Below are 21004 nucleotides of genomic sequence, written 5' to 3' on the forward strand. Positions count from 1 at the left end.
GTGGTGGAGTGATCAAACTTCTGAACTGAAGTGAAAGGCTGAACTGATTAAAATCCAATCCTTTAATTTCCTCTCATGTTTAATTTCCTCTTATGTTTAATTTCCTCTCAACTAGCTTCTAAGTTAGAAAAAGAATTTCCACACTGTATGACGTCACATATATATTCTATATTTGACATTTCATTTAAGATTAGACTTAATAGACTTAGAGTAAAGTCATTAAATAAAAGGTACAGTTTTTTATAAATAAAATGATAAAAACAGTAATGCCTACTCACTGACTCCAAACCTTAAATCTATTTGAACAGACAACATGTGTATGCTGGCATCTTTTAATCGACATCCCAAAATAACGGAGGGCACTCTCTATCCTTAGACCCTCAATTTTGGTAAAGAAAAACTTCCTAAAAACAAAAACAACTACATTAAATGATTCAATGGAGAAATGCCTCTCAATGCATGCCTGCACATCTGTACTCCTGTGCATCATCTTTACATATTCCCCTGTGATTTAGCATATGTATAGTACCTTTAGAGAGTTTCAGATCTGGACTACAATTTATGATAAACTTCTGAGGGTTTGAACAAAACTTGGGTGACTATTATCATGAACCCACTGATGATCAAGCAGGATTTGAGGATTAAATAAGAAGCATATTTGATGATAAGTCCATAAATTGGGGTTTTAAGTGGTCCTACAGTATTTAGTATGGGCGGTGGTAAATCAGGAGAACAGAAGCTGCAGGGCCCACTACATCCATCTATAAACAGGAAGTGAAGATCACCACTTTGTTTATTATGTGCCCCTAACCTTTGACCCCTATCTGGGTGGTTGTTATTGCAACTGACAATTATGGAGGTGACATATGTCTAGCACACTGCAGGTCTTCATTCCCCCTGGACTTCTTTTACTTTGGATGAATTGGGGAGAGGCAGGGAATAAAAGAGGGGGATAGGGAAAGGAAGTCCAGTGACATGTAAATAGAAATGTTTGATAATTGTCTACCAGAAAAGAAAATGTCTTTGGTCTTCACTCTCCTTCTCTTTGTACTTCAAGAACACAAGTGAGTTTCTCTTTATCTAGTTCAAAGTACTGCTGGGGGTGCTGGCCTCAGTGTTGGAGTCACAAAAAGCATCTCCAAACTGAGCCTTTCAACAAGCCTGAAAGATGCCGCGTAGGATAGCATTTTACAGTACATGTGTCATTCTGTAGTGTAAGTGTGTGTATAAATGTAAGTGTGTGTGCCTGCAGGGTGGACACAGCTGAAAAAGAGAGGAAAGGACAGCAGCCAAGCATCCCCCACCACAGCCACCTGCCTGTCTACTGGTAGTAAATATGAAACCAATTTCATACACAAACACTCATGAAATTTACAATCAACTTACACACATAAAAAACACAAGTGTAAACACATATAGATACATGTATCCTGACATATGCAGAGCATAAAAACATGAGCACAGACGCATGAAAGCCTACCTGCAGACATGCACAGATTGACACAAATAACACGCACGCACGCACACGCACACGCACACACACACGCACACACACACACACACACACACACACACACACACACACACACACACACACACACACACACACACACACACACACACACACACACACACACACACACTACTCACCATGATCTCATCCTGAAGCAGAAAAGCCAAAGAGAGGACAAAAAGGACGAGACACAGCAAAAAGAGAAATCACTCAAAAGTAACAAGCAACAACAAAATGATAGGCGTAAAAAAACAAGCGCTGAAGAGAATAGGATTAAAGAATAAAATGTTGGAAAAATAGAAGATTTACATCTTTCCAGAGGGCGAAATATAGAATGTACTGTATATATATAATATTCATGCAAAATCTGTTTATTTTACATTAAATGTATAGTCGTTGATTTGTCTGTTATTTAGCACGCACTTTTAATCTTTTTTTCACATGAACTCCTGCATTTACATGAACATGAACAGCATGTATAGCATAATTGACTGTTACTATGTGTATTTTGATGCAGTTCAAGGTCCAGATGGAGATTTAACATTTCAAACCATTTTCCGTGATTTTTATAGGACTGTTTAACCTTTACAAAAGTATTTCAGTGCGTTCTATTTGATATTAATATAATGATTGTTGTTACTATAAGTATGATATTTTGCAACAGACCTCGGTTTGTACCGACATCACCGTGACTTTCACCAAAAGGACAATTTGTTTCAAGATTCAACAACTGCTGCCCATTAGTGTGTCACATGTACAAGAGCTGTACAGGGCTGCATTGTGTAAGATATGGACTGTTGCCCAGGGTAACAAGATACTGTATAGCTGTGCTACATTTAGCATGGGCAAAACAGAGCTGAGTGCTAACAGAATAAAGCCTTAGGGAAAGACTGTATGGAGTTCAGATGTTGTGTTGCTCGCCAGCAGATGAAACACACTACAGTAGTTCAGTCTGGAATCATGTTCCTGTAGCTGTGCTGTACTATAACCTGTAACATGTAGTATAACCTGTCACATAAAAGTGTCAGTTTATACTGGACATGAGAGTATGTTTAGTGTGATCAAAATACCTGGTTGCCAGCTGCTTTCTTCTTGTTCATTTGGTTGAGCCTCTGCTGAGCGCTGCATAACAAAACACATCAGAAGATGCTGGATTTTGGCCTTAAACTGTACATGAACTGGTAAATCTAAGCACTGAACACATCAGTGACTATAAATCTTCATATTCTATAATGGAGAGTAAGAAAAAAAACAGAAACTCACTTGGCAAATCCAATGAAGTCCTCATGGTTGGTGTTCATATAGGATAACTCAATGTCTATCAACAGCAACACCTGAACAGAGAGAGAGAGAAAGCGCTTATCGATAATGCCCATTTATTGATAATATTTTAGAGATCCTCCTCAGAAAATTCCTTTTGAATTTTCAGTATTTTATGCCACTATGTGTGAAAAATTCATTCATCTTTCAAACTATTCTGATGGCCTAAGTTTGTCAAAAAGTAAACAATCCCAGTGGAAGCTAGTGCAGTATGTTTAAACGGCATTCTTTCTAAACAATCAGAAGTTACTGAGATCATTAAATATAATGTTTCCAAAGATGTTACAAAATAACAGAATACGCTGGAAAGTACACCTTTGTAAAAATCAATACAACAATTTAAGTTCATGTTTATTCTATACAAATCAACCTCTGCACAACCATAAACCACGCATTTCTCTTACTGTGTTTGTAGTTGGTTTCTTGTGTGTGTGTTACCTGGTTCTTAGCACGGCTTTCTCTGTCCCTGATGTGCTGGGTGACGATTCTCTCCATCTCCTCTCTCAACATGGGATACTGAGCCAGCTGTGAGCACAGAGCACAGTGGGTAGGTAGCAAAAACACACACGCCAACTGTCACCAATCTAAATACAAGCTTCAGTAAATCGCTACATTTCTCATCTCACTGAACCACAACACACAGTTCCACCAATACTGTACAACAAAAAATGTTACAGAAACATCATTAAACATGTTATGAGAGTTTATCCCAGACTCAGTTCTAGTCTCTGCACACCCTGATCAATGGGCGGATTTGAGTTAAGAGTGGATTTTATGTGCAAACCGATCTTTGTTGCCAATATGGAACAAATGCAGAAGAATAGTGCAAAGTCTGTGATATTACCACACAAACACAGAATAAACAATGTTTCTGGCAGAGAAGGTTCCTTTTCCCAGCACACTGTGGGTCTGTTTTTCCATGAGCTCATTGCAAACCCACGAACGCGGACATTGGTGGGCCTCCAATGTGACACAAACACATTTTGGAGAAGTGTGGGGAAAAAAGAAAAATCTAAACCAAAATCACTGCACAAGAAAGACAAATATAAGCTGTTTTCTTGCAAGTTACAATGCATCTTTCATGTCTGCCAGATGGTTTTGGAGAGTGAGTGGATATCAGTATCTTTCTGGTTCTCAAGTGGATTTACTTCATCCTGGGTTCGGTCCAATTACAAAGCAAACAACATCCATAATGAATAGATGCGTTATAATAATGGTATACTGTTAAGACGTTAAAACACATTGTTCTTGATTGTTCTTGTGCTGGAAATATTCAAAATTGAATCAGAATCAAACAGCAATTGTCCAATCATAGCTTAGCAACTATAACTACACTGTAAACCCAGATTTAGTTGTAATTAAACTTTTTAGTGGTCACTAATTATTCTTTCATGTTTTGTTAAAAACCATATACATTACTACATCATATTAGTTGTTTGTAATAATCAGCTTAAGTATGCAGTGCACAGATCATATTAAGCAGCGATAACTAAGGATGTTAAGTTTCTGTATGGGTCATTTAAACTGTCCTGTGCTGAAGCGATGCAAAGGCTCATGTGGAAAATATATGTTTTGAATGGTTTCTGTCCTAGTTAAAGTGTGTTTTTATAATGTTCTGGTAATGTTTTGGGTGTGCATTTATGTTATCTGGGTTGTACTTTTGTATGGTTGATATAGTGTTCATGTTTATCTACATTTATTGTTGCACCATGACCGAGACCCGGCTGGGGACAGATGGGTCTGGGCAGTGAGAGACAGGCTTCATTGGACCATATGCAGATTGAAAATGACAGTTTCCTGTGAGAATGTTTCCTCACAGATCAATACATTGGAAAATTATTATGTATTGATTTCCTTACTGTTCATTGGAACATATGTATAGAATGCATTGTTCTTGAAGTTATACTGTTATGAATGAAAACAAACTATTTATATGAACTAATTATTTCTTTAGTATTGATCAGTAGCCTAATGTTTAATATTGTTATGTTTTTTGCATGTTTAAAGCTATAGTGCGTAGTTTCTGTCTCCCCCATGAGGAATTCTAAGTAATGACAACAAAACTGTCGGCGCATCCACATGATACAAGCCTTCAGTGATTGCGCACCATCCCCACCCCTCCTCCACGCAGTTGCTTGTAGCCAAGTAGTAGTCTGGCTATCACCAGACCAAGCAGGGCGAAATCAAATCACTGGCAGATCGGGCTGGGTTTACCCAGTCTAGCCAAGTAGAACACGGAGGATTAAAAAGACATGATGGACTCTTCAGAAGAGGTCATTATTTTCACTTGATTTTCTGCGCCAGTTTTTGAACATAGCCATACTGAGAAATACAGAGAGTTGTGTGGAGCTGATCATCTTAATTAGCTTTGTATCAACTCATTTGGCAATGGCTTGAATGTAACGGACATTCATTAATATAAAAAAGTTACGCACTAAAGCCTTAACTCAACATGCTTATTTTAGACAACATGACTCCAATAAAAAATCATTTATGTTTACTAATGAACTTAGACGGTTTAAGGCAATGGGTGTCCACGCAAATTTCTAATTTGGAATAACAGTATAGGTGCAGCAGGTGTTGAAACAGTGTGCATGGGGCTGCAGTAAGGGCAATAACTCTATTTTAGGACATTTTAGGACGTCATCTTGCACTTTGGGAAACACTGATCAACATTTCTCATACTTTTCTGACAATTTATAGACCAAACAACTAATCGATTAATCGAGAAAATAACCGACCAAACAACTAATTGATTAATTGACAATGAAAAGAATCGTTAGTTGCAGACCTAGTCTGCTCTAATGTCAGCTGCAAACGTTGTAAACGGCTAAGTAGCTACTCACCAATGAGGGGTGAAGATGTTGACTTATTTACCGGGGAGCTGTAGCTTTTAGCCTCAGTCTTTTAGCATTATAGCAAGTATCCATCATACTGTATGCAATTTACGTGGTGCATATTTATGAAGTCAGATTGAAACTACCACTGGAGACATACTAATCTAACATACTAATCTGGTTTGGTTAACCTCAATGTCCAAGCAACTGAAAGCAACACAATTTGAGCTACTGGAAAGGTGCATTGTAACTTGAAGACAGACAAAGGCTGTCAAAATCTGAAGAAGTGTTCAGTGTCTTAAAACTGACACAGAAACACAAAACTGAGAAAGAAATGTTTGTTTGTTTTACAACAACAAGGCAGCAGGCAGAGGCACTCACAGTGATTCAGACTGGCATGCAATGCAAAGGAGCAGGGAGGGAGGGAGGGATGGGAGAGAGGGTGATGGAGGAAGACTTCAAACTGACCCCTTTGTGGATTTTCCCAACCACTGTATATTATAATACAGTATCTTTAAATACAGTATGTCTCTGAAAGTGAAATCAAGATAAAAGTGTGACAGAGAAGAGAAATCCAAAGGAGGTCACGCTGTCTTTTGGTCATTTGCTTTGCGAGTAAGCAGCTGGTTCAAAGTGTAAGAGGACGACAGGATGGAGAGGACGAAAGAGAAATAAGAGAGAAAAGACACTCGAGATACGTCAATTCCACTATATTAAATCATTCTGACAAAAACAGAAAAAAAATTGTGATTTTAACCAACTTAAATCAAAGGAGTTTTAAATATCATGAAGTCAAATACAAAAGAAAATTGTCTGACATGCAGGTTGAGAGGCAACAATTTGTTAAATTGTGAATATGAGGCCAATAATAGACAGAAGACAAATGACAAAGAAAGTTGAATTAAAATGCAGACTATATGGTTACGATCTGAAGGATAGACCGATATCTGCTGGCTGAAGTGACATGAGGAAAGATCTAGTGTATTTGCTTTATCTGTAAATGTTAGACCTGCCTTTGTCCAATTAAAGGCTTTGGTTTATGACCACATACCTGCATCCTATCAGTCTCGGCTGTACTTTCTGTTTAGTGATAATTAGCAAATTTTAGCATGCTAATGCTCTATACTAAGATGGTGAATATGGTAATTATACCTGGTAAAAAATCATTGTGAGCATGTTAGCATGCTGACGTTACAAGCTCAAGTACAGCCTTACAGAACCACTAGCTTAGCTGTAGATTTGTGATGTAGTATCTATGAGGGATATATAAATTACATTATGTATTACTTATTGTTTTTAAGGGCAGTCTTTAGCAAACGTTAGCTTATTTAGCACTATTTTTAAGTGTTGCTGCTCATGGTTATATTAAATCTATATGCAAACAATCAATTGTCTGTCTTAGTATGCTTAGATGGTAATTTACATTTTGATGTTAAACACAGCACATTAAGTTCCACATCAACGTAGTAGAGAAGTCTTGTTCATTTTCACAACTATAAGGAGATTTTTATTTCATTATATCTGTCTAAATGGCACTCTTTAAAATACTTAAAGAATATTATAAGAAATCAGTTCAGGCCTGTTCTTTCTCTCATACTTTTCCTGATATCAATACTTGAATGCCCAGCCATCGGTCTACCCCTCCCTGTGCAATTAACAGAGATTGTAAAAGTGGCTTTATTCTCTTTGGCATTTTACCTTTTGACTACACTTTCGTATGGTGGAGGTGAGTTCACTCACTACCATATCTATACACTTCAGTGTTGGCTCCTTCAGCTTTTGGATCTGCTTTTTCACTATGGCCTCAAAGGCCAGGTCAGGGGTGAACAGCCCCGTCCTGTGGGGATATGCAGGGGGCAAGTGAAAGAGGAGTGAAAAAAACAAAAAAGAAAGACGACAACAAAAGGTGGAGAAAGAGGAGAGGTAAAAGCACAAAATGAAGAGTTGTAAGAAGAAGAGATGGAACAGAAGAAACAACAGAGCGGAGATAGAAAAGACAAGGAGAGGTGTGGAGGTGTGTGTGTGTGGGGGGGGGAAGAAAATGCAAGTGAGACATTTAGTTTCCCCTGAAGCCGCCATTCTACAACAGGACAGTGCTGGAGTCTCGCTGGAGAAAAGATGAGAGAAAGAGGAGGAAAAAGAGAGAGCTTTCAGCCTGCACAATTCCACCAGCCAAAAACTCCAAGCGACGCACTACGAGACCGCAGCTGTGCACCCCAACATTCAGGCAAAACGCCCTGATCCCTTCTGGTGTTGACCCTTTCTCCACCCGTGCCTCCTTTTCCTGACTTCCAGCGGGAGCGTAATCGTAACATTTATTATCCCAAGGCCTCCAGGTTGTTGCAGTCCAATCGCTGTTGAAATTGTTTGGTCACAGTGGATCAATTTGGATAAAGACTACTGCTTTTTCTTTTGGCCACACTCACAAGCGTCTGTAGCTGAGAGTGCGACCCCCGAGGCCTGTTGAAGAGCCGTTAAAATACAGTTTACATGGCTCTTGTCTACTGCAGGTGCACGGCTGCAGCCTCACACACAAGAAAGTATGGACACTGCTGAGGTCATCCAACATGGCTGCCAGGTATTCTAAATGGTTGACAGATGATGATAAACATGTGTATACATTTGTATGCAAGCAAAGGTTGAAAGATTTTCTTAGTCAATGTTGTAGCGAACTCCTTGACTTGAAAACTACTCAAGTAAATGTACTAAAATCAAATTTTAAATCTCTCCAAAGTGGTGATAATCTTTTCTTTATAACAAAGCTTGCACAGAGACTGCCTCAAGAGGGACAGGAGGTTCAAAGAAAACTTAAGCTGTGTCCCATTTCCACACTAAATACCAGTTCTCAGCTGTGCACTCAACATATTAGATAACAACAGTAAGATAATATGTTGTCCAAACAAAATAATATCTTGTGCACACAAGTGCACAATATGAAGAATATATTTCAGGGCTTCGGAATCTCTATAGGAAAAACATTTAGCTAGTTTACAGTAAATTGAAATGGCAGTAGTATTCAAAAGTAATGTACATGTTTAATGTATGTCAGTGTACATATTGCATAATTTCCTGTTAGTAAAATGAGTTAAGCACACTGATTTCTTGTCTTCTAACTGCAAACAGTATACTATGACAACATTTAGTGTACATGTTAGTACATAATGTGGAATTGGGATGCAGCTCAAAACCATCCACATTACTGTGCAGCCTTACTGAGGCTACTCTTTAATTATTGTTTTTCAAAATGTAAGGGATTACAATAAGTCATCACAAATGTGCTAATCAAAGTCTTAAAGTCAAGTTCTGAGCTGAGACTGCTCTGACATTTAATCCTTTATAGGCAACCATATTTTGATGACCACTAAGCCTCCATTGGTTTTCTTCTACCACGGCCAGCCTGTCCAGCAAAACTTGTCCTAAGCAGTACAGTAGGCAGGTAGGCAGGTACAGTTTACCGCAGCCCACCCTGCCACTCCAGGTGTCCCCTCGCTGTCCAAAAACACAACGAGGGCTGGAGAGAGCCAGGTGGTTACAGTAAAAGGGAGTGAACATCAGAGGGACTTTGCAGATGAGGGTTGAAAATAATAAAAAAAGAAGTGCTATCCACTGTTTACTTTTATGTTTTACCTTCTTGGTACACTGCCTAACCGTATTGACTAGCTCAGAAATGACCATGTCCACACATTTGGTGCATGGCTCTTTAATCTTCCCAATCTGCCTTTTCACAATGGTCTCAAAGGCCATGTCCGGGGTGAAGAGGCCAGTTCTGCCCGACAGAAAGAGAACCAGCCACAGGGCCAAAAAAAGAGAAGGATGGTGGAGAGAAAGAAGGAGGGAGGAGGGTTGGGTAAAGAGAAGAGTGTTAATTGTAAAGAATTACCCTCCGTCTCTGAGCCTTACTCCCAAACATAACCAGAACACAAATTAGACAGAGGGAAATATCTAAATTGTGCATACAGTAAGTACCCCAAATACTATTGCAATGGAAACTACATCCCTGAAAACTCATCACAAGAATAGCCTGCAACTTTGGAGGTGTGCACTGGACCCATAAAACCCATATCTCCTGCTTCTCACTATATCCTGTTATTATCAGATTCAGACAGACCAAACACTATTTTAAATACATTCTGTTACCAAATATAAATTTAGATGAGTTTTCGGCCTTATTAGATGATACAGCACATATGCACACACACCGGCATGGATGGGAAAAAACAAACAAATGGAAAGGCCACAAAAACAAATACCCTGCAACCAGAAGTCACCTATCTGATCCCAAATATTCTCTAAGTGCACTGATGCCATTACAGTAACATCCAACAGAGCACTCAATCTAAGTATAGAGGTCTTTGTGATTAGATAAGCAAAGTCAGTTACTGTAGATGCAGTCTGGCCAGCAGAGGTGACTGAAATGGAGAGAGAGAGAGAGAGAGAGAGAGAGAGAGAGAGAGAGAGAGAGAGAGAGAGAGAGAGGGAGGGAGAGACAGAGGGAAGCGGAGAGAGAGGGGGAAGGCGGACATGCCTGATTCCGTGAATGTTCTTGATGGCGTAGCTGATCTCCTTGCGGAGCTCTTTCTCATTAAACTCCATCTGCAAAAGAAACAGAGACAACAGGGAGGATTAAGTATAGTTATATACATTCTTTCTCTCACAAAATCATGGATCAGTTAAACCTTTCAATTCAATTCAATTAAAATTGCTTTTTTTTGGCATGAATGTCCGAAAAACAATATTGCCAAAGTATCAAGGATAATAAGATGAGAAAAAATACATACATACAATTCATTGAGTAAACTTAAATATATAAATTTAAAAAGAAAAAGAAGAAAACAACAACAGTATATTAATATAAACCTTTCTCTCTCTTGATTCATCAATTCTTTATTTTTCAAATACCGTGTCAGCTAATAACAAGTCACAAGCTGAAAATGTTGGGAACCACTGCTGCTTTTATTTTGCAAACCTTATCCACACTTGCTCCCCCACAGATTAACATTGGAAGTAGGATATATAAGATGATATTATATTATACTATTATACTACTACTATATTTCTATACAATTTGTTTTTATTTTATATTTAAAGTATCTCACTTTTATTTACTGCAATACCCACAGGGCATTTTTTCTGAGGCCTCAGTCACAGACAGTAAGATATATATCCTCAGAGGGAGGGCGAGAGAGGACGGAGGAGAGGGCTGGATGAAAAGAGGGAGAGGAATGAAGGGACGGGAACAGGCTAACTGAGAGAGAAAGTGAAAAATGATCAAACATGTAAAAAAGGGGGGGGTTGAGGTAAAAGGCTTAGAGAGACAGACATTGGGGGAGTTGGATGGAGTAAGGACAGGTTTGTGGTAAGGATGATGTGAAAGGTGAACAGAGAGGATGTGGGGGAGGGATAAAATGTGGCTATATATATATATATATATATATATATATATATATATATATATATATATATATGATGATGGAGTGAGAGAAACAGAAGGAAGAAGGTGAGGTGGGGGAAAGTGAGATTGAAGAGACGACAATAGGAGAGGTGGCTGTTAAACTGAGAGGGAGGAAACATGGAATGTTTGGGTCAGAAAAGCCCAGAATCAGATTCCTGAAGGAGGCCTTCTCTCCTTCTGAGGCTGGGAAAGGAGGATACCCAGGAGGGAGAGACGTAATGTCGTAAAGAGACACAGAGCGATGTTTGTCATAAAGCAAGATATGCTTCTATGTAGGACATTTTTTCTGTCTTCATTATTCTTATACAATCTATACAGAATTGTCCTTCTTTTTTCTGATTCCAGCGTATTTCCCACTTTATTTAACCCTCCGCACCAAGACAGTTCCACAATATTCTTACTTTGTTTGATGTTAGATAGACTCTCAGCACACTCACTCAAAACATATTTTTCTGCAGACTAAACAAGCTATAATGCCACAAACATAATGAGAAGTCTGATAAATGTTCCAAAGAATTTGGGGTCTTCAGAATCTGTTGTGCATAAATATTTACAGCTATAGAACTGGCGTGTTTAGGGTTTGGAGGCTGTGCCAAAGTGCAAAAACAGATGCTTTTTTGTTGCAAAAAGCAGCCACAAACAGTAACATTTTGGCAATGTCGTCCATTACCTTGTGGGGTTAGGGTTAGTACTATATTTTAATATAATATCACACACAATCACATAAACACAACATCTGGCAGACTCACACCTTGACCAGTTCGAAGGGAAAGCGTTCATGGAAGATGCGATTGATTCTGGCACCACCTGACAGCTCAGCTGTGTCAATCTGGTCCCCGGAGCCCTCTATACACTTCTCAAAGTCCACAGAGAACTGCTGCACCATCCTGCAGGGAGGCAGATATATCAATGAGTCTATTAGTCTGTTTCTATCTAATTGTCTTCTGCTGTATCTACTCACTGGAGCAGAGCCTTGGTCTTGCGAGACGGATCGTCAGGTCTGAAGTTCTTGTACTCCTCCACCTCCTTCTCTATGGAGAGAAGCTGACTCTGCAGCTTGGCCCGCAGACCCGGCAGGGTGTCCCGGATGTGGTTGGTCAGTTGCTGTGCAGGTCAAAGGTCAGAGTTAGATCACTGGGAATATGGGGAACGTTCGAATTAGAATGCTGTAATATACAGGACCCATGAATGGACATACTAGTCACATGTGACTGACACTCTCCCTCTGTCACTCCTTTACACACCTGATTGAGGATTTTCTGGAGGTAGGGAGTTCCCATACGGTCGGCCAGGTGTCTATATGCAGGGTGGGAGAGAAAAAACTTCCTCTCAGCAGCCATAGCAGCATTGATGTCCTTCCTGCCATCTATGTCTTTTTGGCTTCTGTTCACCACACCGATGTAACCTGGATAGACAAGAGTCCCACAGACATTTACAATGCAGACTGAAACGCTGCGAGATTTGCAAGAATCACTTCTTTTTTTTTATCACTTCCTGGAATTTTTGAGAGCAGACTGGAACAGATTCAACACTTGTGGCCTGGCTGGTAATTTGACTGGAAGATAATATAATCTTGCATTAGAGCAATGTGGCTTTTCTACATTTGAACAGTGTTTGAGCGGCCAAACTAAAATATACAGCCCCTTCAGGACCAAACCGCTTAAAACTGTGTTTAATAATGTTTAGCCCGGAAAAAACACATTTCAGGACACATAGGTTTAAAGAAAAGAATATAGAATGAAGAAGAAATCGAGGAGAGAAAATAAGGAAGGAGGAACTAAATGAGTAAATGTCTGTATGTGTGTGTGTCCAAGTTTGTACTGTAAGACAGAAAGAGAAAAATAAAAAAAAAGGGAGAAACAACTAGGAGAGTTCAGGTCATGCGGATCTCATTTCACCTTCAGTTAAGTTTTCTCATGCATCACCCGGTTAAAGGCTGTTTCATGCTCTATAACTAATGCAACTGTGAGCCAGCAGACTTGTAAAAGTGAACATCCAGATTAGACAGAGAGAGATGGGGAGTAAAAGAAGGAGAGGGGAAAGTAGAAAAAAACAAAGGACATGGAAAATATTCAAAAGCACATGCCTGGGTCCTAACCAAGTGCAAATGGAAAAGAAAAGTACCACATCAGCACATTGCATTAAAGGGCAGCCCGCAAGATACACGCAAGCTTTTTTTCAAAAGTGTTCTTCTCTTTGCCCCCTTCCCTGCTTCTCCTCTCCAACTCTTCCTATCTTCCATCTCTCTGTCTGTCTTTTGATTACTCAGTATTGTTTTATCACACCCTACTCCCTACATCCAGCCATTCTTTTTCTGTTTTGTTTTTTTAGTGTTTAGAGCATTGAATATCTTTAAGTATGACTGCCTCACGACCACAAGAGGGAAACAGTGTGTCATTGTGAGGCCCCTGAAGAAGAGAGTACAAGTACTGTACTGATTGTGTGAGTGTGTAGGTGTGTGTGCTCACCCCTCCTGAGCGGAAGCAGCTTATTCTCCAGGATGTCCTTAGCATCTGTCCCCTCGTCCATCAGGTCCAGCTTTGTGATCACACCAATGGTCCTCATACCTACACGCACACAAATAAACACACACCCCACAATGACAACAAACCAATCCTGAAAAATGGAACTGAAACCTACACTGAAAATCATTTCTGATGCTGTAAATACAATACTAGCAATATTAGTATTAGCATATTTAGATCATTTAGTTAAGGTAAGGAGCAATATCACAATGTAAACATACTTCAGTACAAGCAAAAGTCCTGCACAATTTACTTTAATACTAATTTGTATTGCACTTTTTTCAAAACGAAATTAAAAAGTACTGTGTGTGTGTGTGTGTGTGTGTGTGTGTGTGTGTGTGCGTGCGTACGTGTGTGCGCGTGTGTGTGTGTGTGTGTGTGTGTGTGTGCATACACTCACCCTGAGGGTCGACCTCTTTGGCAATCTTTAAAGCATCTGAGTTGGCCAGATCAGAGTTGGCCGGGGACACAGCCAGCATCAGGCAGTTATCCTTGGTGACAAACTGCATCAGCATTTCTCTAATCTGGGACTCGATGTCTGCAGGTTGGTCGCCCACCGGCACTTTGGTCATACCCGGCAGGTCCACCAGGGTCAGGTTCAGCACTGAGAGAAGAAAAGGGAGCAGGAGAAAGCTTAGCAAACTGAAGAGAGCTTCTTCAGATGCATTGTTGCCTAATAAAAAGCTTGGTTGTATATACATTATTGATGTCAGACATGCAGAATAAGTCACCGCAAACTAGTATCTGTGTAGAAATATAAATAGAGTTTTGTCAGCCTCACCATTAGGGGAGTAGACACGCAGGTTGATGGGCACAGGGGAGATGCCCTTGTTGGCCCCAGTGATGCGGTCAGTCTCTGCCTCAATCTCCTGCCGGACCTCATCAAAATCTGTGAACTTTTTGCCCTTACAGTGGAGGAACTCGGCATGTTCTGGAAGACACAGTAAAAAGAACCAAATTAATTAAAGTGAAATTGTAGAAAAAAAGGAAGGAGATAAGAATACGCAGAAAATAAGACAGTAAAGAAGACAGGAAAGAGGAGAAATGCTGAATTGAGCCCAATTTTCACCTGGAAAATAAGGGAGATTTTCTTACTTTAATGCAAATATGAATGTATTTTGTAACTCCTGTAATCATTCTTTGTCTGACCTTGATTTGGGAGATAATCAGCTCTGAGTTTTGGAACTATTTGCTTACTGTTAGGCAAACTGGTACCAAGAGTATGCCAAATAAGTTATTACCAGTTCTGTTTGCAATGTGGACCTACAGACAACTATCACTGGATTACTTTGATACTGAAGAAAACTTGATGATTCTCAGGCAGGTTATAAGGAGCGGCTTTTTTTATGATTACTAAGCCGATTTATGGAAACTGATTTGAGATGGACATCGGAGATAATGATATCCTCGGGAAGTAGAATTCAAACAGAATCTCAAAACATGTGAATCAAGTCTGTGTGTTTGATTGAGTTATGACTCAGAGAAGAACACATTTTTATGCAAATTCCAGCAACTGGAACTGAGGGTGTTAGAGTACATTAATGATCTCTGTGAGCCGCCTCACAGTTTGACCAAACCACTGCCATAATGTAATTCAGGTAATAAATAACAAGGTATTAAATTAAATCAAGTTTAATTCATTTCTGATTCACACCACGAGTAAGCTGTGGGAAAAGCTTGTTAGCAGACCCTGCAACAACCTAATAAAGTGGAACCATGGTAACATGAGGATGTTGTCATCATCATCTCAAAGTCTGTAGAGATGAATGGATAGCAAAAGATGCGGAAGGAAGGTTTAACTTTGAGGAGTGTGGAGGAGGAATGTTTAGAGTCCAGAGGAAAGAGGGGAGGTTTGCACCTGTGGGAGCTAAAGGCTGTGTCAGTGTCTTAACGTTTGTCTTTTCAAGTAACACAAGAATGGGAGTGGAGAAGGGGATGGGGGTTTGCTGTTAAATGTCAAAATCAGTGTAGAATGCCTTAAAGACGCAATTTGTTTAATGGCCACTAGATGCAGGCTTTAACCAAACTCCTACAGCACTGAAGAAAAAAGAATACACTTACAACTTTTCTATTAAAATACAATTGTTGCAATTTTTCGGAACTAAACACTTTAAAATATTTCTTACGATCAACTCATGGACAGCATGTGTAAATCAACACCACATTTTGAATGCCAGGATCTCTCCACCGGTCAGCTGAACCTCCATAGATGTTTATTATGGACAAGATGTTTTTACCTGTGGGGCTGTTTATCAGCTGCAGAACCAAAGGACGGCGAGTCACAATGCCAGAGCCACGGGGAAGGAAATCCCTGTAATACAACAGACGCACAGAAAGGGAGATGGTCAGTAAACAACAATGTAAAGAGACAACAATATGATTAACCAAATAACCAAATGACAAGAGAGCATGAGTCAGTGATAATGAATCAGCATCTTGAGGCTTTGAGAACATAACAAGCAAGTGTAAATGTGTGGATGTTTGTGTGTGAAGTACAATGCTGAATAACAGCTGTGGTCCCACCAGGCTAAATGTCCTTTTGATTTACTGCAGTGCTTTTTCTACAGGAATCATCATTGCAGGTACATCTCATGTTGTGGTTGTGGATATTTCTGTTGCCTGTTTGTATATTTCTGTTGCTGTTTCCTGTTTTGTATATTGATTGTTGTGATTGAGTATTTTTCTGTTCTCCTGTTTTCATTGTGTATTATTCTGAGTGGTGTACATTTCTGTTTCCTGTTTTATTTTGATAGTCTGTTTTCTATCTTGTCTTGTGTTGTCTTGTCTAGTTTTGCTTCCTGTGTTTTCCCGCCTTGTCTGATTGTCCTGCCCCGCCCTGATGTGTTTCACCTGCTGTATCACCTGTTCCTTTTTTGCTCGTTACCTCGTGTATTTAGCCTCTGTGTTCCCTTTGTCTCTTGTCAGATCATTTCGTGGGTGTTTGTGTTTGTTTCTGTCGTGTCTCCCGTGTCAGTTCAAGTCAGTTCTGTGTTTCATGGATTTCCTTTTGTCTCAAGCTTCTAGTTTTTGTACTTCTCTTGTTTTGTTGGATTCCCGGTTCTTGTTTTCTGGAAGAAGTTTTTTGCCTGCTGCAACTCTCAGGACTCCCTTTGTTGATGAGTTTTTTTTGGTCAAAATAAATCCTCAGCTCAAACTTTCCCCTGCCTGCCTGCCTGCCTGCTTTCTGCGTTTGGGTCCTATTATTCCCTGCTGCGTAACATCTAATACAGTAGGAAAATGATCAAAATAATTTAATAAATAGTACAACAGATGAAAAACACGAATGGTTCACAAATATAAAGACAAGTAGAAAGCTACAAAACAGAGCTACTGGAGTTTCTTCAGCAGTTTTCCTTCTAAATTGATGATGATTCAAATGTGTGCCAGTATTCAAGCATTTGAGCCTTTATGATGTTCACTTAGCAACTATTCCAATTTCTGAGAGCAAATAAAACAGAAAAGAAGAAGTATTTCCTGTCTTGCAATATTGCAATTTCTGTCCATCTACTCTCTTAGTTTGTTGGAGAGCAATAGAGGGTTTTCTGGATGTGTCCATGCAAATTAAAATGTTTTACATCTATTATCGCCTAAAACTCTGTCCAGCTGTGTCTGAGGTGTGAAGTGTGTTTGTGAATGCATGAGAGTGTGTGTGTGTCCATACAAATGACTATCTGCCAGCATGTTTTAATTGTTCTTTATGAAGAAAACACTGTTTTCCTTGGGCATGTTCAGCTGCTTATGCAACATCAGCATCATCTCACCACTGGCACTGTGTGCTCCTCAACCAGCTGACTGGACAGTCAGTGATGCATGACGTGTGTGTGTGTGTGTGTGTGTGTGTGTGTGTGTGTGTGTGTGTGTGTGTGTGTGTGTTAGTGTATGTGCTTTAAGCAGCAATAACAAGGGGCTGTTAAAGAAACATAGTTTTCAATCTAACATTGTATAAGAGCAATTTAATGTTTCCATAAATATCCAATCCAATATGAAAAACTTTTAAATGCATTCAAATCATACAACGCTCAGATAAATTGTTTAATATCTGAATCTTTAGTAACAATAATCAACTGGCCGACATGAATAAGAAATAGACAAGGCCTCTGTTTGAACCTCAAGCAAAGCCTGAGGCATGTTGGATACATGAGTCATGAGCTGAACTGCTTCTGTTCAAAACTGTGACCTTAAACCAGGAAAAAGCCAATTCAGCAATTAAATGTTCAACATGAGGATCATGTTTAACCGTCACTGTGTCCCTGTACTATAAACTTATTTATTTTATTCTTTCTGAGTATATGGTGAATGTTTGGGAGTTACAATACATCCATTATGCTCTAGTTTTAGAGGAATAGCTCAACATTTTGGGGAATATTTGCTTTCTTTCTAAGAGTAAGATGAGGAGATTGATACCCTCATGCCTGTGATTTAAACATGAAGCTGGAGGCAGTAGCGGGTAAGCTAAGCTTAGCATAATAACTGGAAACAGGGGGAATCAGTTAGCCTGGCTCTGGCCAAAGGCAACAAAATCCGCCAGTGATCAAATCAAAAAGAATATTTATTTAATCAGAAACAACAAACTGATTAAGGTGATAGACACAAGATTGTGCATTTCCATCACAGTAAATGTTTGTGGAATATTGAAGTGCATGTTATAATAATAATATATAATATATCATTTAATATAATATAAAACTGCAGGTGCTGAGTTCTGCAGATCTGTCTTTCTTTCTCAACCTGCAGTGTGTTGGAAAAGTATGAAAGCATGAAAAGACATCATAGTTAATGTTTGCTAATCCTCTACACCTGCTACACTGGATACAGCACAGATAGGGAGCTTCATTATTGTTTCAATGTTTGTTGTTATAATGCAGCCTTTTACAACAAAGGAAACTCTGCTCTCTCTTATGTGTGTCTGACCATCTGCTGGTCTACCTGCCTGCAAGTTGTAAGTGTGTATGTGGCTGTCCCTCTTTCCCACTTGGATGCCTTTTAGTGAAGACAGATGGCCTCTCACTACACTCCTCCTCCTCCCCTCAAACTGCTACCACAAGGTTCCTCCAAATGAGAGGAGAAGCCACAGACAGAAGACACGTGTATACTGCCACAGTACTGGAAAGTCTCTCTCTGTTTACTCATCATTTACCTAATCCTGCTAAGATGGTGAGTGTCCCTCCACCCCCACCCTCCTGTGTTTTCATCCCCGACGGTGTGGTGGGGGATAAAAACACTCGACTGCCAAAAGCACAGAATACAGATACAGAGGAGAGAAATAAAATAAATAAATAAAAGGAGAAAAGCAGTCAGACAATTAGAACTGCAGATATTTTGCAACATGAAGAGAGAAGATAGACAGCGACATAGACTAAACATTTACCCACTATCTATCTATCTATCTATCTATCTATCTATCTATTAGGGTTGGTCGATATGACGATATACATATACCATGACACAATATAAATCTGTCCACCTCCAGAGATTTTGCATTAGTGTTTATATGGTGGCAGCTATCTAAATCAATAGGCAGGACTACTTTATTGCAATATTTTATTTTTATTGGATTTCTGCATCAATGTGGAGCGGTACATTGATTTGTCAGATAATTTAATTCAGTAAATTAACCAAATTTAGACCCTCTTGCTTGGTTATTTTACCCATTTACAGTTTCTTAATTGATTTTCAATAATCAATAATCTGGGTAGGGAGCTCACAGACACACTGAGCAACACTGTCGGAGAGTCACAGCTGAGCCCCAATCAGACTAATTTCTTTTATAGCACCTTGTGTGTAATTAGTTTGAAACAAAAAAGATTTTATTGAATCAATTTTCAGCAACTAAATAATTTGTTCACTCTTTTTTTGCTCCACGCGCACACACACACACACACACACACACGTCTAGTAGGCTCCAGCTGCTGTTGAGTAATGACTCACTGCTTCTTTGTTATACACACATTCAGTGGTGTACAAACAACACATACACAGACACACACACACACACACACACACACACACACACACACACAGAGAGATGACGTAATAACTTAAGTAGACTTCACAGTTTTCATCAGTATAAAAGGGCTTTTCACATTGAATTGGTTTTGTGGAAACATACAGTCATGTGAACAAATTAGGACACCCATGCTAAAGTTGACTAAAAAGAGGAATAAAAAAATTATCTTTAGGAAATTGATCTTAATGCCTTAATTAAAAAAATTAGGAAAAATCCAATCTTTAAGGACACCAATTTTCACCATGGTTTTATTTCAGTTAGCCTAATAGCTGGTTTGATTTGCATTGAGAGATGATTTTATGGAAAGTACCCCATGCCAATCTCTAGTTATGGTGAAGGGTATGTGATGGTGTGGGGCTATTTTAATTCCAAAGGCCAAGGGAACTTTATCAGGATGCATAGTATCCTGGATCCATGAAATAACTGGCCTTTAAAAATAAAAATCTGCCTGCCTCTATGGGAATTTAACATAGGGGTGTACTTACTTATGCACCCTGTATTTTAAGGAAAAACATGTATGTATTTACGATACATTATTCATTCACAAAGAAAATTGGTGTCGTTAAAGATTGGATTTTTCCTCTTTTTTTTAATTAAGGCATTAAGATCAATTTCCAAAAGATGATCTTTTTTATTCCTCTTTTTAGTCAACTTTAGCATGGGTGTCCTAATTTTTTCACGACTGTTTTTTCCTTAATAGTGCTGCAGTAATGTCAGAATAATTATTGTAGTATTTCTATTTTAGAATTTCAAATGAACATGTTAAATCACACATTTTTCCAGAAAACGTATACAACACCTTAGTGACTAAAGTTGTTCAGATTGGTTTGGGTTATTCTTGTTTTGCAAAACACGTTGCTCTGTTGGTCTCTTCATGTGAGTCACATCACTTCTGATTCCCAGACACGGTGAGACAGCGAGCCTCATCTAATCCTGCTCATGCAGCAATAACAGTTCTGACAGTTGTGAACCAGCACAAGCAGGCAATTTGCCTTCCAAGCAGTATTTGGGTCTTAGATAGATGAGACTGCTTTTTCGTGAATTTTCACACTTACACATATTCTTGTGGTAGATGGAGCCAATGAAACAGCTGGTTGCTTGATGGTGGACATCCAGATTAGACCAGAGCCAATGGGAGAATGTATTGCAGGTAAACTGTGGCCCACACAGAGATTAGTGGTAATCCTCTGTAGCAGTATCAGACAAATGGCCTCCTCTCTTCTTCTGTCTCTGACTGACTGCTTTTTCTCTCTTACTGTGACTAGCAGATTAATCGATGACGAAAATAATGGCTGGTTGCAGCCCTAGTACTAATCGCAGGAAAAGTAGACACAATGTTCAGTCATTTAT

The 21004-nt window shown here is 39.2% G+C and overlaps 1 protein-coding gene across 1 annotated transcript in view; it reads right to left on the reverse strand.

The window, feature by feature from the left end:
* The window catches only part of dnm1a (dynamin 1a), a 58971-nt gene that overhangs the window by 23650 nt on the left and 14317 nt on the right, over nucleotides 1-21004 (reverse strand). Inside the window, exons 2-14 of the mRNA XM_078272090.1 lie at nucleotides 15885-15958; nucleotides 14429-14578; nucleotides 14048-14251; nucleotides 13591-13689; nucleotides 12367-12527; nucleotides 12084-12226; nucleotides 11874-12009; nucleotides 10196-10263; nucleotides 9298-9436; nucleotides 3272-3358; nucleotides 2777-2847; nucleotides 2584-2635; nucleotides 1651-1662 (exon numbers count right to left, since the gene is read on the reverse strand). Coding sequence (XP_078128216.1) covers nucleotides 1651-1662; nucleotides 2584-2635; nucleotides 2777-2847; nucleotides 3272-3358; nucleotides 9298-9436; nucleotides 10196-10263; nucleotides 11874-12009; nucleotides 12084-12226; nucleotides 12367-12527; nucleotides 13591-13689; nucleotides 14048-14251; nucleotides 14429-14578; nucleotides 15885-15958 — 1396 coding nt within the window. The remainder of the gene's footprint in view (nucleotides 1-1650; nucleotides 1663-2583; nucleotides 2636-2776; nucleotides 2848-3271; nucleotides 3359-9297; nucleotides 9437-10195; nucleotides 10264-11873; nucleotides 12010-12083; nucleotides 12227-12366; nucleotides 12528-13590; nucleotides 13690-14047; nucleotides 14252-14428; nucleotides 14579-15884; nucleotides 15959-21004) is intronic.

This window comes from Sander vitreus, chromosome 16 (assembly GCF_031162955.1).
Source record: "Sander vitreus isolate 19-12246 chromosome 16, sanVit1, whole genome shotgun sequence".
Lineage (NCBI taxonomy): Eukaryota > Metazoa > Chordata > Actinopteri > Perciformes > Percidae > Sander > Sander vitreus.